Source organism: Protomyctophum parallelum (genome assembly GCF_964188405.1).
Source record: "Protomyctophum parallelum genome assembly, chromosome: 11".
Lineage (NCBI taxonomy): Eukaryota > Metazoa > Chordata > Actinopteri > Myctophiformes > Myctophidae > Protomyctophum > Protomyctophum parallelum.
Window position 1 is genome coordinate 6,907,622 of NC_139707.1, and position 22,357 is coordinate 6,929,978.

At 43.5% G+C, this 22,357-nt stretch overlaps 2 protein-coding genes across 2 annotated transcripts in view; one reads left to right on the forward strand and one right to left on the reverse strand.

Moving 5' to 3' along the window:
* LOC310866494 (mannosyl-oligosaccharide 1,2-alpha-mannosidase IB-like) overlaps positions 1-22,357 on the forward strand; it is a gene marked incomplete at its 3' end in the record, with an annotated part of 131,764 nt that overhangs the window by 8,086 nt on the left and 101,321 nt on the right. The window lies entirely within an intron of this gene.
* LOC310867287 (E3 ubiquitin-protein ligase TRIM39-like) lies at positions 3,118-4,530 on the reverse strand (the record flags this gene model as incomplete). Its single annotated transcript, XM_083777213.1, has 1 exon — positions 3,118-4,530. One exon carries the CDS (start codon positions 4,528-4,530, stop codon positions 3,118-3,120), a length of 1,413 nt encoding a protein of 470 aa, XP_083633339.1.

A 22,357-nucleotide genomic window follows, 5' to 3' on the forward strand; every position in this document is an offset into this window, starting at 1 on the left:
CACACACAGTAGAAAACTTTAAAAAATTACTAACTAAAAAGAAAAAAAAGTAAGTAATTTATTCCAATTGTTATTGCAATTTACGAGCTGCATTCGCTTCCCGCGTTTGCGCGTCTTACTTGTCTCTAAACTATGTTTACTGGTGCTTTGCAGGATCCCTGTTCTACAAATTAGGCTGCATGTTGGAGAACATCTTGGATTGTGTTCAGACTGAGCACAGAACCTGTGCATAATGTTCCCACAGCAAATTGTATTTTAGTTCCCGAGCAATTTCCCCTGGTGTGCACACACACATGCATGTATCATGTATCATTCATGTATCAGAAAGAAATCCCTTAACCCTCCCACCCATACTGCTCAGTGACACTGCATACTATATAATAAGATGATAGAAAGCTCATGGAAAACATCTGAAAAGAAAATGGCGTACAGTCAACCATATCAATGGTATCCTGTCTGTTAATTGTTTCTACTCAGGTAATGGACAAGGGGCAGCCAAACCTTATCAAACTGTCTCTCCCTGTTTCTCAGGAAATACCTTATTCTCTCAAGATGAAGTGTACTAGTCATTTAATTTAACCAGTGCCTAAATGCAGGAGCCTCCTCCTTCTTCCAGTGTGTCAAAATTATTTTTTTCGCTGTAATCAGACCATATGAGAAGAGTTGTTTCTGTGCTCTCGTCAACATAGGCATGGAGTCTGACAAACCCAGAATAATTAGTACAGGATCGGGGTCAATATGAATACTCAGAGAGCGTCTCAAATATCTAAATATCTTTGTATCCGAGGGCAAAGGGCGAAGCTGTGAAGAAGATTTGCATCTATTGTATTACATTTGTCACAATGCGAAGAAATATCTGGTTATATGTTATGTAATTACTCATTTTAATTTGGAATAATGGAGTCTATGTATGACTCGAAACTGGACTATGGAGGCTCTTTAAGGTGAGATAAAAGAACGAAGCAACCACTATCAGGCATTGAACTCAAACGGCCCTTCTCCCCTGTGCCGTCCCTCATGTCTTGAGAAAATGCAATTTCAGCTTTCAAAGAGGGAGAGTAATAGCTCTGAGATCCCTACAAAAATTGTTTAATGCAGATTTTAGGTCTCGAAAGTGCAGTCTATATATATTTAACCCCTCATATAAGCAGAGGCACCCCCACAACTGGTGTTTGGTTTATGGAAATACCTTCAGTTTAGCATTTTGTGTATCGGACTCGGCAGTTGGTGCAACCACCCCTGTGTTCCCCCCAGGGCCCCACTCCCCTGGGAGTGAATCTTAATAAGACTCACTATCTAAAGAAGCCTTTTGGGGAGCACAGACAAGCTCATAGGGAGCCAGTGACAAGTTCACCTTTTTATAATTTTCTCCACAGACCAGGCCATAACCTCACAAGAGATCACCTCACCGCTCACATTATCCACACGGGTCCTATAGCGTCCCTACTTCTGGGGCAAGCATTCAGAGAAAAATAGCACATCTACAAGGTCACGAATGCATCACGTCGCGATATGTTGTGAGCTTGTAGATCTGCGAAGAACAGTGGAGTGAGGGGCCCTATTATCGACTGTCACGGTGTCCGGTGATACCGGTGTTACCGGTGGGCGGGCACGCCACCGAGTACATTACTTGCACACCGATAGCACCGTTTTATTATTATTTTTAATGCTAGACTATTCATTTTCTCGTGTACCCTATAAAACCACTTCAGTTCATTTTCGTGTGGCACCCGTGTGCTTATAAGCAGGTTATCAATACTTTAGTCAGACAACAGGTTGTATTATTATTATTATTATTATTATGAAGAGAACAAAAGTGATCTGCTCTTTAACGGGGCTGCAGCAGGCAGAGCAGAGCTGTCTGAACCCACACCAGCATGGTGTCAGATTTCACTTTCGCTTTGGTGACAGGTCTGAGCTGCATTCAGACTATAGTGCATTGGACTTACTGTACGGTGAGCTTATACTTCCACAATGTTTTAGTGCTTTATTTACTCACAATAATCTGTAGCAACGGTGCTGCGCTCTCAATTCACCCTGTAATGATATCCCGTTAGCGTCTTCATCAACGCTGATGAAGGCTATGTGAGCTGCCTGAAACAGGTGCGTTGTTGGTCTCGGTGATATGACTCGTATCATATGAGGAAAATAAAATGATGAAAAGAGTTCTGCTGGATTGTTTATCTTCTAGTTGCATTTTTTGACCGTGCCTGCGGCTGCCTATACTGCCTAAGGCCTCGACGTAAGTAATTACTTTGGAAGTGCAAAGCGCTGTTGTAGTTTCTGTTTCTAAACTTTCTGGATCAATGCGAGGCAGGTCTATTAGGACACCTAGTGGTTGGATTCGGTGTTACCGGTTTAACCGGTGTTGAGAAGCACGGCGGAAACAGTGGGGAAATTCTAACACCGCGACATCTCTATATCGAGCCCTGGGGCACAGTCGCGAGACTGTCCATAATTCCGACATCCCATTACTCCGACTACATGGCTTTGTGTGCGGTTAGGGTTATAGGGGTTAGTTACCGGTAGTAGTAGTAACGGGCGAGTCGGATTAACGGGAGGTCCGACCAGTGACATGTACAGTATATAGCAGCGTTTACGTTTAACTCCATTGGACCCTCAAACTGTCTGCTAAAACAGAACTAATTAACTCCACCACCTCTCTCCCTCTCATGCAACTAATTGACAATATATAAAGTCACAACACCAACTGTGATTAGGCAGTATTGCAAAATATAAGGTTTTCTTAATTTCCTGATAAATGTATATTTTCCATTTCCTGAAAAAAACTGAACATGTTGGAGTTATGTGGTTTCTTCCTAACAGCAGAGATATACCGTATAAATATAATAGTGTACATTTTATGGTAAAGTATCTCAATTCCTCAACATGATTACTACTGAGATAATTTAATGTCTACATGAATCCCTAATATTAATCACCTTTAAAATCATTCAAATAATCCTGATATTATTACATATACATTATACTATTATATTGAAAAGTGATAGCAGACAATGGAAACTAAATATTGTGTATAACTTTAGTATTTTTTTGATTATTGACAATAGGCAGTAATATATCCATAACATGACATCATCATCATCATCATCATGTCTAACTACGTGGTTCCAGAGTCACACTGACCTTCCATGGTAACATCTTCAGAGGGAGAGTATGACCAGTATGAATGAATGGAAACAGTGTGCCAGTGAAGGTGTGTGTGAAGGTGTGGATGTGTGTGTTGGTATCAGGATCAGAGAAGGACAGAGTTCCTTTGTTCCAGTCCAGCTGGACTCTGATCTTCTTGGGGTTCTGCTTCAGTGAGAGAACAGTGACTGACCCTGAGGAGGAGAATGCTGCGTATTCACCTTTATAGAACCGTATGAACCAACGTTGACCCTCTCCGTCTCCTTTCCTCTGGAAAGACTCCGCTAACACACCCAGTACCCAGTATGTACTGTCTCCAACCTCAACATCCCAGCTGTGAGTCCCAGAGTTAAAGCCCTCAGAACCCAAGACACGGTGCCAGTAGTCAAACCTCTCTGGATTGTCAGGGAGCTGCTGTACATCTCCACCTCTCACGCTGGTCAGATCATCAGACAGGATGAGGTTTGGAAAGGCAGTGTTGGGGTCCAGAATGACAGGAGTGTAGGAGACGATGTCCTTCATCTTGTCCCAGACTCTGAAGGCCAGGTTCCCCAGGTGTTTGGCCTCGTCTATCAGTGCTCCTGAGACCGGCTGTGGGTCCTGCAGTGCAGTGAGCTGGACTCTTTCCACTGTGGTCTTGTAGTTCTGCAGGAATGAGACGTGTTCGGCTCTCAGCTCCTCCTCGGTGGCTCTGATCGTGTCTGAAATGGTTGATATGTCTGTGTTCAGACCCTCCATCTTCTCCTTCATCATCTGACTCTTCTGCTGCTCTTCCTCCCTCAGTGCAGTCAACCTGGCCTCCTCTTCATCATGTAGAAACTGATGCATCTTCTTAAACTGTTCCTTCATCTGCGTCTCGGTGTGCCGGGCCCGGACCTTAATGTGTTCTGCCGTTTGGTCGTAGTTTGTTTTAACTTCATTAAAAACCTTCAGTTTCTCCTGTAAAGGCTTCAGGGATTTCTGGACTTTCTCCTTGTGTTCTGGTGCAGCTTCATCGATGGGTCTGAAAATGTGGTTGGTGTGTTTTTTAGAATCTCGACACACAAAACACGCTGGCTGTTGACAATCCAGACAGAACAGTTTGAGTTTCTCATCGGCGTGCAGAAGGCAGAGAACCCCAGACCCAGTTGAAGCTCTCTGATGTCTCTCCTGTACGAAGGACTCACACAGGTTCTTCAGAGCCCGGTTTAGAGGTGGATCATCAATTGGATGTCTCTTCTTACAAACGGGACATTCCTTTATTACCTTATCGCTCCACCATTCCTGCAGACAGGCTTTACAGAAGCTGTGGCTACACGGCAGTATAACAGGATCTTTAAAGATGTCGCAACACACAGGACAGGAATAATCCTCTTCTGGGCGAGATGCGTTGGAAGCCATTTTGTCTCAGAGTTTAGCCACAAAGACAGGAAATGCAGTCAGTGGTGGTAACACTCCTTTTAGAATTATTCTAATGAAGTTTACTTTGACTGTAAAAGTGGTTGTTGTTAAAGTCCATTCAGCTGATAGAGCCAGCAGGTATTTCCAGTGGTGTGGGTCAGTGTTCAGGTATAGTTCCAGTGGTCCTGGGTCAGTGTTCAGGTATAGTTCCAGTGGTCTGGGTCAGTGTTCAGGTATAGTTCCAGTGGTCCTGGGTCAGTGTTCAGGTATAGTTCCAGTGGTCTGGGTCAGTGTTCAGGTATAGTTCCAGTGGTCTGGGTCAGTGTTCAGGTATAGTTCCAGTGGTCCTGGGTCAGTGTTCAGGTATAGTTCCAGTGGTCTGGGTCAGTGTTCAGGTATAGTTCCAGTGGTCTGGGTCAGTGTTCAGGTATAGTTCCAGTGGTCCTGGGTCAGTGTTCAGGTATAGTTCCAGTGGTCTGGGTCAGTGTTCAGGTATAGTTCCAGTGGTCTGGGTCAGTGTTCCTTCCTCTAGGTGTGGATCTAAAGACAGTCTGTTCTCTCTCAGTGGAAGTTGTGTTTGATCTGGCGTCTCAGAACAGACGGGCAAGAGGTGGAGCTTTGACACAATATCTATAGACAAAGTTCACTCTCTCTCTGTCACACATGCAGGTTCGCCCACGCGTTTTGGGCTTGACACACACCTAAACAAACTGGTTCTAGGAGTCAGGTGGCAACATGCCACCTCGCTCTCGATTAAGAGCGTCTGCTAAATGCCTAAATTGTAAATTGCCCTATGCAGGTCAGGTCCGGCATGTCTGGCATTTACCAGAAAGGACGGGAAGGGTGGGGCCGGCTGACCGCCCAAAAATAAGTAAAAATTGAAAAAAACACACGCATGCTGCACCCAGCCTGGCCACTCTATGCGACTGCGTGCACGCCACACACAGGAATATAGCCAGGCTACACACAAGCGAATTGTTTGTGATAGTATGATACAATTCAGTAACCTCGCGCCTCGCAGAGCCTCCTCCGCCCTCACGTGTTAACAAGGAAGTCAAGCAGCTACAGTCATGCCGTCCACGCCTTAGCGGTCCACGCAGGAAAAATAAGTCAACAGTGACATGGTTCCATTTTAACCCATTCTGACCTGAGATCAGATTCATACGAGGTTTCCGCCGGACACACACTGGTCTGATGAACCCATTCTGACCTGAGATCAGATTCACACGAGGTTTCCGCCGGACACACACTGGTCTATTTTAGCGAAGAGGATTCTATCCATCCCTGATTCCCTCCCACTACAACCCCGTCGGAGCGCATCTTCTCCAAAGCGGGATTTATTGTCTCTTTTCTGCACTAATTATAAGTACGGTAACTACAGTAACTATGATATTGCACTCTCAGAGACGGAGCCTGTGGCTGCACATGGGCCTCACGGAGCCGGCGAGACGGCATTTTTGTATTCTTTGAAATGGAACGTCTTTACGTGTCTCTCTCTCTCTCTCTCTCTCTCTCTCTCTCTCTCTCTCTCTCTCTCTCTCTCTCTCTCTCTCTCTCTCTCTCTCTCTCTCTCTCTCAAAGCATTTCTCTCTCTCTCTCTCTCTCTCTCTCTCTCTCTCTCAAAGCATTTCTCTCTCTCTCTCTCTCTCTGTCTCTGTCTCTGTCTCTGTCTCTGTCTCTGTCTCTGTCTCTTTCTCTGTCTCTGTCTCTCTCTCTCTCTCTCTCTCTCTCTCTCTCTCTCTCTCTCTCTCTCTCTCTCTCTCAAAGCATTTCTCTCTCTCTCTCTCTCTCTCTCTCTCTCTCTCTCTCTCTCAGCAATAGCAATTGTCTCTCTCCCCTCTCACTCTCTCTCAAAGTATCTCTCTCTCTCTCTCTCTCTCTCTCTCTCTCTCTCTCTTCTCTCTCTCTCTCTCTCTCTCTCTCTCTCTCTCTCTCTCAATTCAATTTCAATTTCGAAAGGCTTTATTGGCATGATAAATATGTTCTACATTGCCAAAGCGTACATACAACAAAACAAAAGTCAATAAACATCCCAACAATAATGAACAACAAGCAATACAGTAACAATGAAAATAAATTAACAAACATAAACATAACAGCAACTTAATGACCCTGTTCAGACAGATATACCTGTCTCTACTGTCCACTGGCTGTCCCTCAGTTGATGACAACTCCATACATATTTTGCTGCCAAAACTGTGCATTTGGACTGTTCTCCCAGAACATATTGGAGTGATGAGTTATTAATGGTGGATTCAAATTCTTTATATTTATATATCTTTATATATATCTCTCTCTCTCTCTCTCTCTCAACTTACGCATGTTTCATGATAAATGCTTTTTATGTGATGTATTCCCATGCTTTTTTTTTTGGTTCTGGATTAAGAGCGTCTGCTAAATGCCTAAATTGTAATTTTACCGCTATTTAATTACATATTTCCATTTTGCACCAATATTATACTGCCATGTCTTAATACAGTGTTGCTTTTTACAAATAAAATATGCACATTAAGAAGGTTGATCACAAAGTTGGTGGTCAATAATCACATGAAAGCTTTTATTAACACAATCAGTGCTGTGGGTTGACTCCTGTCCGGGCCCCTCCTACGTCTCACCAGGTCCACTCCTGCTCTCACCAGGAGTACCGGCAGGACCCTGTGCGTTGCACCAGACTCCCAGCACCAGACACTTAATTCAGGAGTGGTGGTTTCTTGAGCCGCAATGGTTCTGCAGGCTCCACCTGGGCAACGGTGGTTAGAATGGCCCTCCTAAAGGCCTCATGGAAGGTTTTTGGGCTGGGGCGCTAACCGATAAAAGACCTAAGGACACCTATACATGTTCAAGGTTGTAAAAGCACCCTGTGATTTAGATTCCCAGCATAATAAGTGTTAAGCACTGATGAATTAATGATGAATGGATTCATTGTAATTCAAGCTTATTTGCTGACTCTCAAAGTTTTGGTGCTAAAAACATCCACATTTTATGTTCATGAATTCAAATACAATTAAAAATACTGTATACTTCCACCTTTTATCTCGATTCCTCACACAAAACCCATACCGTTTATTATCCAAGCTTTGTAAAACATCTAGATCCATTCAGATCAGGACGAGACAGAGATGTTGGATAACACAGCGTTGTACCACTCCTTTACGCGTTTATGACAATTCCTTCGCATCAGCAGAAAAGCATGTGACTGATCCAAAGCTTCCACCTTTAAAGTTCCTTTCATCCCCTGCAGCTGCCAGAAACACATCCTAGTGCATTTTCATTTATATCAAACGAAAGAAAAATATTGTTGAGAACTCTAGTTTTCGCCGGCAGTCGGGAGCAGCTGCACTAATAACTGTGGGACGGGCCCGTCTAGAGTTTGAATGGACAGGTATCAGTCAAAAGGTAGACATCGAAGAGGAAGGACGGGTGGGGAGGGATCAACATATGGAATGTCAGCAGGTCAAGCTCCATATATGGAGATGGCGATGTGATGTCACGAGGCGTGACCATATACTGTATGGAGGCATGATGTCAGGATGTGTGACCATATATGGAGGTGTGACGTGATACACGGAAATGCATGTTTTCATAGTAAATTCATAATTTAAATTCTTAGATTTCTTTTTATTATATAGTATATCAAATATATTAAAAAATTCAAAAATAATGTGAGGATTAAAAGGCAAATACTGTAAGCACAATAATACAAAACAACAAAAAGCAACACCAAATTGTACAACACCTGTACTGTTCTTCATTTGCAGTGGTGCAACAGTAAGGTGCTCTCTCAATTTAAATGAATTACCTTTTCATCTGAGAACAATGCATGAACTGTGATCCGGTTAATGTGGGTAACAAATTAGTTTAATTCATTCTGAACGGGAACCCCTTTTGGTGTTTTAAGCATTTTGTTGTACTTTAGCTATTGAAAAATAGCAGATCTACAAGCTAGTAGTCCTGCTATTTTTGAAAGATCGTGAAAATGTGGCGCAAATTTGGAATATAATAATCTTTCAGAGCGAACATTTTTAGCTCAAATCTTTGCTTCTGGAACAACATATTTTGGGGTCGGAGACCAAATACATATAATTTTTGGGGTCCTTGACATAGTTTGAGCACCACTGACATAGAAACATGAGGTTTTTCAGAAAACATGTCATGATTTAGAATTAGAAGACATTTTGTAGAATCGAGCTCAGGTCTAAATGGCATCATGTTATGCTTTAGCTATTGAAAAATAGCAGATCTACAAGCTCATATCGCGCCACCGAGTGGCGCGCTACAAGCTTGTAGGTCTGCTATTTTTTGAAAAATCGAAGAACGACTGACATTTTTAGAATCTGATCTCGGGTCAGAATGGGTTAATCAGACCAGTGTGTGTCCAGTGGAAACCTCGTGTGAATCTGATCTCAGGTCAGAATGGGTTAATAAGCAGGGACAGACATGGGAAGCGGCCCAAGCAGGCTTCCCTATGGACTTCTGTAGACAAAATCACATGGTGGGTCCAAAACGTTTTTGGAGAAGAAGTAGTCCACCCACTGTTTGTAGCTCCCACAGGAATTTAAGTATAAGGTCAGAATTACTCAAAGGTCAGAATGAATAAAATGTACCCAGCTGTTTCTGATATCTGTGGTAGATGCAACATCTCCAAAGGCACACTGGGCCACACCTTCTGGCCCTGCCCAATTGTTTTGTTCTGGCAAAATATTTTGTCATGGTACAGCAGGGTATAATCATATTAATATTGTTCCTGATGCTCTAGCTGCCCTGTTCGGATGTTCCGACACCTCCCTCGTGGCTTGCGCTGCCATATTCTATTTAGCAGACGCTTATTCTCGGCACATTAGTAGCCAAAAGAATGATCTTAAAGGTGCAGTGAAATGAAAAAGACGGTTTTCACACTTTTAGACCATATCCGTGGTCATTATATGGGCATACCTAACAATGGATGCCAAATTTTTTTGAAAATTCTCATTTCTGTGTGTTTTTATATCAAAGGTCCATAAAAACCATTGCATTATTTATTTATTAAAACGAAAACGTGCTGCGTGATGACGTGTAGAGATACACATCGATAAAAGCCAATAACAATGAAGCTCACCCTTTTAATTTCCCATATTTGCGCGTCCGTCCATCACAGCTGCTACTGATTACAGAATACTCAGTTTTTATTTCCATTCCAGATAACATCCAGACAGTGTATTACTCGCTTTCAACTTAATCATCACGCTAGAATATGTATCTGAAAACATTATATGGAAGAAATAAGCCACATAACAGTAAACTGGTTGTGCTGGCCGACCATATGATTTATAAACAAACAACACCACGCTGTTGCGCCTAGCATAGCTACCGTCCCTAGCTACCGTCCCATCGCCTGAAGGGATGCGACGCTCTGATTGGTTCAGAAACTTCAGACCGGTGTTTCATGTTGAAACACCATTTTCATGTTGTTCACCATTTCCGTTTCACTGCGCCTTTAACTGAGTGGAAGACACCCACTGTACCATGTTTTACTAAATAGCTTAATGAATTCGTATCTTTGATACATTTGGAGACTCGGAGAGGTTGCGATGCAACAGCCAGGACAGTCTAGCAACATTTGAATATATATGGGGCCCTATTATAGCCTTGATTCCACTGTGTAACTGCTGGTCTGATGGCCCTCCTGTGTGTCTTGTTGTTGATAATGACTCTATGGATGCTGCTCTGCATGCCCTGCTGTTGATGTTGATGTTTTATGATTGTTGTGTTCATAATATAGGCCCATGCTATCTCATCAGTCATCACATCACGATAGGTCTGCCACTCGTTTCTTATATACATTGCCCAGTCTGGTGTATTTGTTATCTGGTCTTGTCTACAGTCTGGTCTTGTTTGTCATGTCTATAAAAAATCCAATATAAACTAATATAACAAAAAAGGATGACAACGTTTTGACCCGTTATGGGACTTCTTCAGGTACATTAACACATTCTGAACGGGCACCCATTTTGGTGTTAGCATCATGTCATGCTTTAGCTATTGAAAAATAGCAGATCTACAAGCTCATAGCGCGCCACCGAGTGGCGCGCTACGAGCTTGTAGGTCTGCTATTTTTGAAAAATCGAAGAACGACTGACATTTTTTAGAATCTGATCTCGGCTCAGAATGGGTTAATCAGACCAGTGTAGTGTCCAGTGGAAACCTCGTATGAATCTGATCTCAGGTCAGAATGGGTTCCCGGCAACCCCAGAGCTCCTATTTTGAAGGAGTCCCGGGACTGATTGTGTTAAAGAGGATAATGATAAAAAAGGATCTTGGGCACAAAACGTTAATCCACTGATGTTGACATTCAATTAGATTTCTGAAGGAGCAGACGTCTTTCAGGGTTGTTCTGAGACCATATTATTAACTGTGTTTTTTTCTTTTCTTTTTGGGTAAATTAACGCCCTACTTGATCATACTACAGCGTCACAAACGAGCATGAAAAGCAGCTCAAAGCGTGGCGTGCGTGTGGGCGCATTTTGTGCTTGTGGATCTGCTTTCGCCTTTATTTTATCTTTTTTTTATGGAGGGACAGACAGTAGGCTGACAGGAAATGGGGGAGAGAGATGGGGTGGGGATGACATGCAGTAAAGGCCATCGGGATCAGGAGTCGAACCCGCGGCACACTGTCAGACTGGATTACCAGCCAAGTGCCTGGACCTGCTATTTTAGCTGTTTTTGAATTAGAATCCTGAAAGGTTTTGTAGATATGAGGTTTCCAACTGACAGACAGTAGACAGTTGGGGAAAGGACTGGAGGGGGACTCCTACAATGGCCCTGCCTGCCACTGTAAAAGCAGAATTAGCTCACCATTGATTGTGATTCTGAAAAGCCCCTCCATAGCAGTCTGGGTGCATTAGTAGTGAGTGCTCAATCTGCTTGCACTAAAAAGAGGCTGATTCTAAATGACGCTCTATAGCAGTGATTCTCAAATGCTTTAATTTCAAGGATTTAACCGTGCGTTTGAAAATAATTGTTGTCAGCGACCCCTATGAGAGAAGGTCTAGTTGTTGATTGGATTAAATAAAGAATACTACTGTCTATACCGAAATCATTTTAATAATCATTCTTGTACATTTACATTTTCTCATTGGATTACCTTGTTTGTGGGTGAAATCATAGTGAAATCGACCAATTTCTAGTACCTGACGCCCCTAGTTTTGCAGGCAACAACGACGTTCAAAAAAACAATAAATGGCTGATCCACAAGCTCAGAAAGCATTGCATTGTGACACGTGAGCTTGTAGATTGGCTTGTATATTTGTTAAATTGTTCATTTTGCTGTGGACCCCTCTGGAACCACCTCAAGGACCCCTGGGAGGCCCAATCCTATATGTGTTGTTTCGTGAAGACCTTTTCACTGATAGGCTGAGTGATGCTTTAGATCGCGGTGTCATGACATGTCTCTGTTCATGTGTGGTTTTTCGCCCGGGTGCTATTATTAGGACTGGTTTTACTTACACACGCACACACACACACACACACACACGCGCACACACACATGCTCAGTACTGTACATGCAGGCAGCCCAGTCTAGATTTATCACACTGTATGACAGGTCGAACAAGGCATGGAAACACAGAAATTATTTCTCGGATCACGCTAACTATGATAAATCAGCGTTTTTCTGTGATGTTGGCCTTACCGGGAAAACCCTGAGTATGATTCAAAGCCTGTGGTGCTGAATTCAGATGTATGGCTCTGTCACAACCCGCAGCTCTTTATAAGTTATAAGCCAAGGCCTATAACACTAATGGTAACCGGCAGGCCAGTAAGTAAAGAGGTGAAATTGGGTTACCTGTAGCCATGGCAATAAAGCCCCATTATGTTACTGACTGTGTGTGGTGTATAGAGTGCTGGTTCTTACAGAGGGGTTCCGGGCGGGGACCCCCAGGGGTCCTTCAGGGGGTTCCCAGGGGAGTCTCAAGCAAACTGAGGAACAATTTAATAAACATTTAAGCCCCATTTTTGGCTATTTGAAAATAACTGATCTGCTAGCTCATAATGTGTTATGCATGTGGGCGTCCTTGACGTTTGAGGAGCGCTTGTAAAGACTAGAATATAAGGACTAGGAGGCTGGATTTCTTAAGTATGTGGGAAAAGTCACAAATCCAGTCCTGCTAGTGTTAAACCTCAATGTGCTTCAAGCTGTTGTTCTCAACGCGCCCATAAAAAGTACCCATACCTCGCATTTCACTTTCAGACACTTTTCACACTCTGTTGATAATGTTCAAAATGCTCAAAGCTACTATTTCTCAGGTTGCTCAATAACGCCTGGTATGAGCGCACACCCCGCTGCCCCCCCCCCCCCCTGTGGCCACAGCTGGGTGTAGGGTGTCCTGCGGGTAGAAACCACATGATGCAAGCGTGGGGGGGAGGGTGAGGGGGGGGGGGGGGGGGGGGGGGGAGCGGGAGCGGGAGCTATACACGACACATCGCTATCATGGTTTGAGGTAGAAATACTACCAGTGCTGGAAATTGAAGACTTAGAATTTTGTGGCGGTGGTGGGGTTTTAAAATCTAGGCCAGGGCATTTCATAAGACTCAGGGGTCCTCCCCCCCCCCCCCCCCCCCTAATAAAGTCATTACCTTTTACAGCATAGTTGAAGGTTAAGCTGTCTAGAACAGTTTTTTTTTCTCAACCTTTTGAATTTCAAGGACCACGTGTTTGATATAAATGGTAAATGGTGCATTTATATAGCGCCTTTATCCAAGGCGCTTTACAGAGATTGTGCATTACATTCACCCATTCACACACACATTCATACACCGATGGCAGCGGAAACCATGCAAGGCACCAACTAGCATATCGGGAGCAATTAGGGGTTCAGTGTGTTGCTCAAGGACACTTCGACAGTAACTCTGGGGGAGCCCGGGTTCGAACTGGCAACCTCACGGTTGCCATCCAGGCACTCTACCCCTGAGCCACCGCCGCCCCTTATATGCATATATATGCATTAAGGTCACCATTTGATGAAGACTCTTATTTATGGGACCCCAATCTACACTGTAAAATCCTCTGTGTTAATTAAGTTTAAAAATGTATTAAAATATTATATACAAGCTCAAACGGCCTAGCTGAATTGATTAATGCGTACTAATAAAAATCTATTGTTTTCTAATAATTGTAGTGGAGGAAAAGTACAAAAGGTAAAAGAAAAGTCATTTTACACTTTGTTGCATAGATCTAGTCGACTAAAATCATTCATTCACATCACAGCTCGTAGTCACGATGCCATCAAGTTTATTTTTCCAACGTTTCGGCAACAAGTTGCCTTCTTCAGGGAATGACATAGAAGGAGTTACACCAGATATTTATAGAGATTGGGACAAGGGATCAGGGAGTGGCCTCAATCAGGCCAACACCCAAAGTGGGTGATTGGTTGCTGGCAACAATAACTATTTGTACATCATTGCAAAAATGACATCACCTCCCCCTGGCCAGCCGGGGCGCCTGATGGAGGGGAAAGGAACTGGTCGGAATAACGTGTCCCTTCCACGCGCTACGTCCGGCCGGGGAAATTCCCATCTGTCAGGTGAAAAGAAGCAGCTTGGACTCCTCATGCATAGAAGGAGGCATGAGGTCAGTCCGCTGCCCCCCCAGGTTGGCAGAGGAAGTGTAGCGCCCAGGATTACATTAGATAATTGGCACTGGGTGGAAAGAAAACTGGGTTACAAAATCGTGGGATAAAAATTTAAAAAAATAAAATAAAAAATGACATCAAAATGTAATGGGTCAGTCAATAGAAAAATACGTTATGTGTAGAACTGCTAAACAGTGAGAAGCCTCCAATAAAAACATATAGTATAGAATACAAAAATACAAAGATCATCTCAGAGACAGTATACTGTACATACAACCCAGATCCTGTTCTCTGGTTGCATGACCAATAAAAGGAGAGGTAAGTACACCGGCAAAATATTAAACATTAACCCATTCTGACCCGAGATCAGATTCATACGAGGTTTCCGCTGGACACACACTGGTCTGATTGACCCATTCTGACCTGAGATCAGATTCTAAAAATGTCTATTACATCCTGACAGTTTCATTATTAACCCATTCTGACCTGAGATCAGATTCTAAAAGTGTCTTCGATTTATCAAAGATAGCAGACCTACAAGCTCGTATCGCGCCACTCGGTGGCGCGATATGAGCTTGTAGATCTGCTATTTTTAAATAGCTAAAGCACGACATGATGCCGACACCAAAATGGGTGCCCGTTCAGAATGGGTTAAACACGGTAACACCACACATGGCAAGGAGACTAAAGTGTGAAGAGTTCCTGTGGACGCGATCTCACACAGAAAACTAGACTATAACACTAAAGCATTTCAGATGACTAATAATATATGACGGGGGTGGGGGGGGGGGTCCCTGGAACGAACGTGCCCACCCAGGGCTCGTAGTGTACTCTGTGCTACGTTATGCTGTGCTGTACTCTACTGGCCACCAGTGGCGTGCACAGACATTTAGAGGGGCAGGTGCTCAAGTGAAAAAAAAGGGCACCTTGTGCAGCGCATTTTGGGGCAGGAACCCATTTTGGTGCTTTAGCTATTGAAAAATAGCAGATCTACAAGCTCATAGCGCGCCACCGAGTGGCGCGCTACGAGCTTGTAGGTCTGCTATTTTTTTTATTTTTATCGAAGAACCACTGACATAGAAACATATAGCTTTAGATTGTGGGGACCTAAATAATATATTAGAAGCGTTTTTTATCAAGATTTGATCAATGTCACCATGGTCCACACACTACAAATTAAGAAACCCCCCCCCCCCCCCCCCTTTTTTTTTTTTTTTTTTTTTTTAGCACATTGGCAAAAGGGCAGGGGGTGCTCTAGCACCCCCTAGTGTCTGTCTGTGCACGCCACTGCTGGCCACTGTAGGATGTGGGGGTGTCTGTGCTGGGACGCGTACGTATGCATACATACACGTACGTATACGCATACATAGTTACACACATGGCTCCGTAATGGACCGGAGGCACCGCTCAAAAATTGCTGCCAAAGACCTTATTTTATCCACCCACCGGCTCCATCCCTGCTAGCTTTCTACAAAAACATTGTATTTCTGTGTGTGTGTGTGTGTGTGTGTGTGTGTGTGTGTGTGTGTGGTAATTTGGAGCTGATTGTTTTATCATAATAGTTATGTTAGATTTAGCCGTTTTGGCTGATGTTTTCTGGACAGAAACGTCCTCTCCTCTCCTGCAGCCAGCTGTCTGTGTGTTTCAAAAAGATATGTTAAGTTCTTTGGATATTTATACGGTAATTTCCTCCCACATGCTTGTTTTTGTTTTAAATACTTGGGGGAAACTGGCAGAGGCTATTGCAGTACATGGCTCAGCCGAATGCCATTGTTTACACATGTAGCTTCTTTGGAAAGCTTGTTTATTATAATGGACTGTATATAAAAACATTTGGATTCCTTCTAAAGAATGATATTGCTAAGAAAGATACTGTATGTGCAGTTGGAATGGAAGCACAGTCTACATCAGTGAGGTGACAACAAGAATACAATGTGTTGTATGTTATGTCGAACAACAGTTCGACACTTGTGTTCGTAGCTTATTTAGTGTCTCTACTGTCTGGAACATGCATCATCTTGTTGCCTGTGGACCACTTTTCGATGCAAATTATTCAGACTGCAGAAAATCTACTGAATTTTCAAAGTTCAGGTTTTTCGGGTGCAATTGAGGTCAGAAAACCACCTAAAAAAATGCAAAAAAACAGGAACAAAGCAGGGGAAGTGGACATTCATGACTTTCATAACTGCCACAGAGACGGGCTTTAGTTTCGACATACTATTGGTCCGACTGTCATTAGAACGACAACCTACTGTACCTCAAACCCTAACCTACCCCTAACCTACCTCAAACCCTAACCTAACCCTAACCTACCTCAAATCCTAACCTAACCATAACCAACCTCAGTACCTCAAACCCTAACCTAACCCTAACCTACCTCAAATCCTAACCTAACCATAACCAACCTCAGTACCTCAAACCCTAACCTAACCCTAACCTACCTCAAATCCTAACCTAACCATAACCAACCTCAGTACCTCAAACCCTAACCTAACCCTAACCTACCTCAAATCCTATCCTAACCATAACCAACCTACTGTACCTCAAACCCTAACCTAACCCTAACCTACCTCAAATCCTAACCTAACCATAACCAACCTACTGTACCTCAAACCCTAACCTAACCATAACCTACCTCAAATCCTAACCTAACCATAACCAACCTCAGTACCTCAAACCCTAACCTAACCCTAACCTACCTCAAATCCTAACCTAACCATAACCAACCTACTGTACCTCAAATCCTAACCTAACCCTAACCTACCTCAAATCCTAACCTAACCATAACCAACCTCAGTACCTCAAACCCTAACCTAACCCTAACCTACCTCAAATCCTAACCTAACCATAACCAACCTACTGTACCTCAAATCCTAACCTAACCATAACCTACCTACTGTACCTCAAACCCTAACCTAACCATAACCGTAAGCACGGAGCAGCGCATGTTCGCCAACCGTAATCTGATAGTTGTTTACGCATGTCGGTCCTATGGTGTGTCCGATAAGCGTGAGCAACCCGGTTAATCTTGTCTCGTCATTGTGACCTGGCACATGCCGTCATGCCTATTGGTATATGGCTCAACATTTTGTAGTTTGCTGGAGCCTTTATTAAGTGTAATTTATACTAGTGTACTAGCACAGTTTTGGCAAGTTTGACACCCCCTTGCATGATGAAGAATAAATTAAGCTTTGGACTTAAACTAATTACGAGGCTGTGCACTCTAGCATCCTTTGAACAGCTGATTTAGCGAGATTAATATGATAACATTGTGTCGTCTCTGTCGAGCAGAAAACCTATTTGTGTTTCTGTCACTCCGTGTGGGCAGACGTGTCCTAAAGTAGCTCAGCAGTTAGTTAGTTTTTGTCCTAACGTTGGCCAGGCGTGGCATGTTCTGGAGTCCTAGTTCTTCCTTGTTTGACCCTTGTTTGCTCTGTACAATTTATTATTATTATTATTATTGTTGATCCTTGATGCAACTTTTGCCTCGTTTATCTATTATGTCCAAAACTGCTTTCAGGATTCAAATTCAGAAGTAGTAGATCTACAAGCTCAAAAAAGCGTTTCGTGTTTGTAGATCTGCACATTTTTTATGCTTTTGTGTGACGCTGTAGTGTGATCAAGCAGGGCATTTATTTACCCCCAAATAAATATGGACATAAGAGGTTTCTGTCCTCCGGCTCCGACAGCAACGATTTAATACCTAGTGTTCAGTTGATGTGATCACATCACATTGATCAAGTCAACCACAGCACATCCATGACTGATTATGAGCTTTTGTTGTAAAATTGCATCCTCCTAGTCCTGTGGTTCTCAAACAGTTCTGGCTTCAGTTCAGCAGCACCCCCTTTCCCTCAGATCTGATTGAACTAAGTACCCCTTTCTTTAACCAGTTTGCGAAGAAAAGAGCAAGAGATAGCCATGGTTAGCAAATTAGCAGCATTATATAATACAGTTCATCATGCTTTGAATGAACGATAACCCAGTTTCAGGAAGTAAGACATGGAGTGAAATAGTTCCAATTACTGCCTCCTCTCTCTCTCTCTCTCTCTCTCTCTCTCTCTCTCTCTCTCTCTCTCTCCCCCCCCCCCCCCCCCTCTCTCCCTCTCAGTTTTTCCATAACCAACTATGATCTTAAGATTAGATCTAGTCCATGCTTTCTATATTTGCTGAGTATTTATGTCATCCTGAGGGACTAGATTAATTAACGGATGCACACACACGAGCGCGGCGCACACGCCGACAGTGCACACAGGAGGACTTCCTAGCAGTGTTGGTGGTTAATGTTGGTAGCTGACTGTATGTAGCTCTTGGATGTACAACTTGAATTGGAAGGCTCAGCCACTCCAGCTTGAATTAAATGGTTATTACATGATCCCTATAGCTTAAGCTACAGCATCTCTGATCCATGCATAGCCCTATCCACGCGCTTTGTGTTCCATGTTCGTTGTGGTTTCCATAGCGATTAGAGTGATCGCATCCCCTCGTGGAAAAGTAGGCGGTTGTGCTTGCTCACAGAAGACCTTCCATCTGTACTTTTAGATCCATGTGGGTGTATTATTGATGTAAACACATCTGCCTGTGTCCCTCCATCCCTGTGTGTGTGTGTGTGTGTGCACGCACCCACACCATCTGCCCGTGTTTGTGGCCACACACACACACACACACACACACACACACACACACACACACACACACACACACACAGTGTCACACACACACAGTCCAGTGCAGCGTTGAGTGACGGTGTGTGTGAGTTTGTCTGCCAGGTCTATGTAGCTGTGGAGCCCTCCTGCAGCTGCTCCTAATGAAGTCAGCATCACAGACCGTAGGAGTCCGGACACATCTGCCACCCATGAGACAGACAGACAGGCACGCACACACGCACGCAGGCACACACGACACGCAGGCACGCACGCACGCAGGCACACACGCACGCAGGCATGCACGACACGCAGGCACGCACACACGCACGCAGGCACACACGCAGGCACACACGCACGCAGGCACGCACGACACGCAGGCACGCAGGCATGCACGGCACGCAGGCATGCACAACACGCAGGCACGCACGACACGCAGGCACGCACGACACGCAGGCACGCACGACACGCAGGCACGCAGGCACGCAGGCACGCACGACACGCAGGCACGCAGGCATGCACGGCACGCACAGAGAGAGCCACAAACTAACTCGGAGGATATCAACTATATGTGAAACAACCAACCCTCTGGGGACACGACCATACAGTCAGCTGAATGTGCCTCGTTGTGATGGGCACACACACACACACACACACACACACACACACACACACACACACTGTATCTCGGCACCCATTTCAGCATTATAATGTAGAAAAATAAAGTGCACAGAGCTCTGTGTTAGCAGTGTTTCTTAAACTGTTTTAATGGATAGAATTATCCATGGGTTTCCTGTTAAAAAATGTATAAGCCTAAATAAACTGCAAACTGTTTTTTGTGATTTCTAAAAACTAATACAGGAGTACGGAACAATTACACATTGCATTCGATACTTCCCTAGTGCTCGTTTAGTTGGATTTAATAATAACTGCACGAGACACCAAATACAATTTATTCTGCCAAGTGCCAACTTGCAGTAGCTTGTATCAAAGTCTATCCTGTGCTTCAGTGCTTAAAAGAATAATATCTGGCAAGAGCAGACTGCTGCTTTGTCAATCCACTTGGGAAGGTTTTCCATGAAACAAAAGCATCATCTATCGTTCTGAATGTATGGAATCTGCCCACAACACCCACCCTATACGTAGGTTGTAATGAGAGAGAGAGAGAGAGAAATGTGAGTTTTGTAACTTTAATGAACTGAGTGGGATGTACAGTACAGTATACCGTGGCCAGTGGACACTGGTGGTCCGTGGACCACCAGTGGTCCTTGAGGGGGTTCCAGGTGGTCCCCAGCTAAATGATGGAGAGTTGGTAACCAAGTGGACCCTTATATACATCTTCTTTTTTTTTTTTTTTTTTTTTTTTTTTTTTTGCGGCTTACGCCTTTTATTGATTTTTGAAGGGACAGACAGTAGGCTGACAGGAAACGGGAGAGAGATGGGGGGATGACATGCAGTAAAGGCCGTGTCGGGTCCGGGAGTCGAACCCGCGGCACACTGCGACTGGATTACCAGTCCGGTGCCCAGACCGTTACGCTACGGCCTGGGCCTATATACATCTTCTTTAACTCTAAATGGAGTTAATGGACCCTCACAGCCGGCCTGCCGGAGCCGGGTACATTTGGTTTCATTTTACGCTCTTAAGAGTTACATTATTGTTAGTTAAACATCTGCATTACTTAATTTTCAAGAAGTCTACAAAATTCAACGTTTACCTTTTGTCTCTTCTGTGGTACCAACATCAATACAGCATGGAAGTGTGGACAAAATCCTGTCCAGCGACGACAAAATATTGTACATTTTGGGTCTGAGAGGCTAAACCTCATCAAATGGTGATCCGTGGCTCACATACCCAATAAATAATGGACCTTGACATGAAAAGGGTTGAAAACCACTGGTGTGGCTATTGTGTGTGTGTGTGTGTGTGTGTGTGTGTGTGTGTGGAGAGGGGCACGGAACTGAATGGAAACGTCAGGTAGTGCCCAAGTGAGAGAGAGAGAGCGTCATTTCTGCACATTCACAAGATAACTTTGTAGCTTTTGCACGAGGATTTGTGAGCTTTAACAGATTTGCTAATTTTGCAAAGAATCTTCGCCCCGTAATTGGGACGCTAGGGTTAATGTGGTTGATAATGAAACTGCATTAATTATGCAGATTAGTTAGTTAATAGTTAATAATCGTTAGTTACTTATTACTTATTAATGTAATCCCTCTAGGAAAATGAATACTAGATGTATATGTAACATGGGACCTTTCCATTCATAGCACAGTTCAATGTGCACAAGTGGAAGTAAATAATCAATGATGTGCTTCATTAATACAGAATGGCTCCGGTCCTTGTTTCCATAGCAATTTGCACCGTCATCATGTCCTCCAGCAAATCATGGGTTGAATCAATTTCACTTGGGCTTTCATCTTTTCTTGAATATATACTGAAGAGTGAAGACGCGTGACATTGTGCTTCAAGCTTGTTCAGAGGTGTGACAGCATGTCATCTGTTTGTCAGGAACCCCAGCTCTGTCTGGCTCTGTGTCCACGTCTTGAGCAAGACATTGTACCTATTCACCCCCCCCCCCTCCCCCCTGCATGATTTCCTTGTTTGCGTGTGAATGGGTTAATCTCCAAAGCACACATTTTAAAGCGCTTTGGATCAAGGTGTGGCCAGACTGTTGCTTCCCACAAATTTCAAATGTTTCCACCTTTCCGGTCATACAGTCTGGAGCACGGAAGCTCTGGTCACGGGCGAGCGATAAGGCGGAAGTGAAGCCTCCTCATTTCCGTTTCTCTTTCTATTTCCGTTCCTCGTTTTACAGTCGCGCTACATTTTACAAAATTAAATGTAAAGATCTTTTAAAGGGATAGTTCAGATTTTTGGAACTTAAGTTGTATGAAATACTTTCCATTAATATAGTGGTTGCAACTGTATTAATTAATTGCCCGAGTCCCGTGATGGGAGTTCTGCTCTGGTTTTTGTCAATATTAAGTAGTTCCGGTCATTTTGTGGGGGGCACAGGGGGCCACGCAGTAAAAGTAAATGAATCCACAAAACGAACGTAATTTGTATTGTTGACCTATTTCTAAAATATTAGCGCGACTTTCGTTCAACTTTGACCCCTCTATCACATGGAACTATTTTTGGGGCGTAGTGATATGGACACAAAAAACATAGTTCCGTGTGATAGAGGGGTAAAAAAATAACAAAAGTTGCACTAATATTTTAGAAATAGGTCAACAATACAAATGACGTTAGTTTTGTGGATTCATTTACCTTTACTGCGTGGCCCCCAGTGCCCCCCACAAAATGACCGGAACTACTTTTGATTTCACTAAAACCAGAGCAGAACTCCCACCACAGGACTCTGGCAATCAATTAATACAGTTGCAACCACTATATTAATGGCAAGTATTTCATACAACTTAAGTTAAAAAAATCTGAACTATCCCTTTAAAATATATTTTTGTGAACGGAAATTCCTTACTCAGATTTCGGTATCAATATCCATCAATATCAATATCATTCAGAGTTTGTAGAATAGTTGTCTGGCTAGTACGCGAGAAGGCAATACAGACCATTTAAAC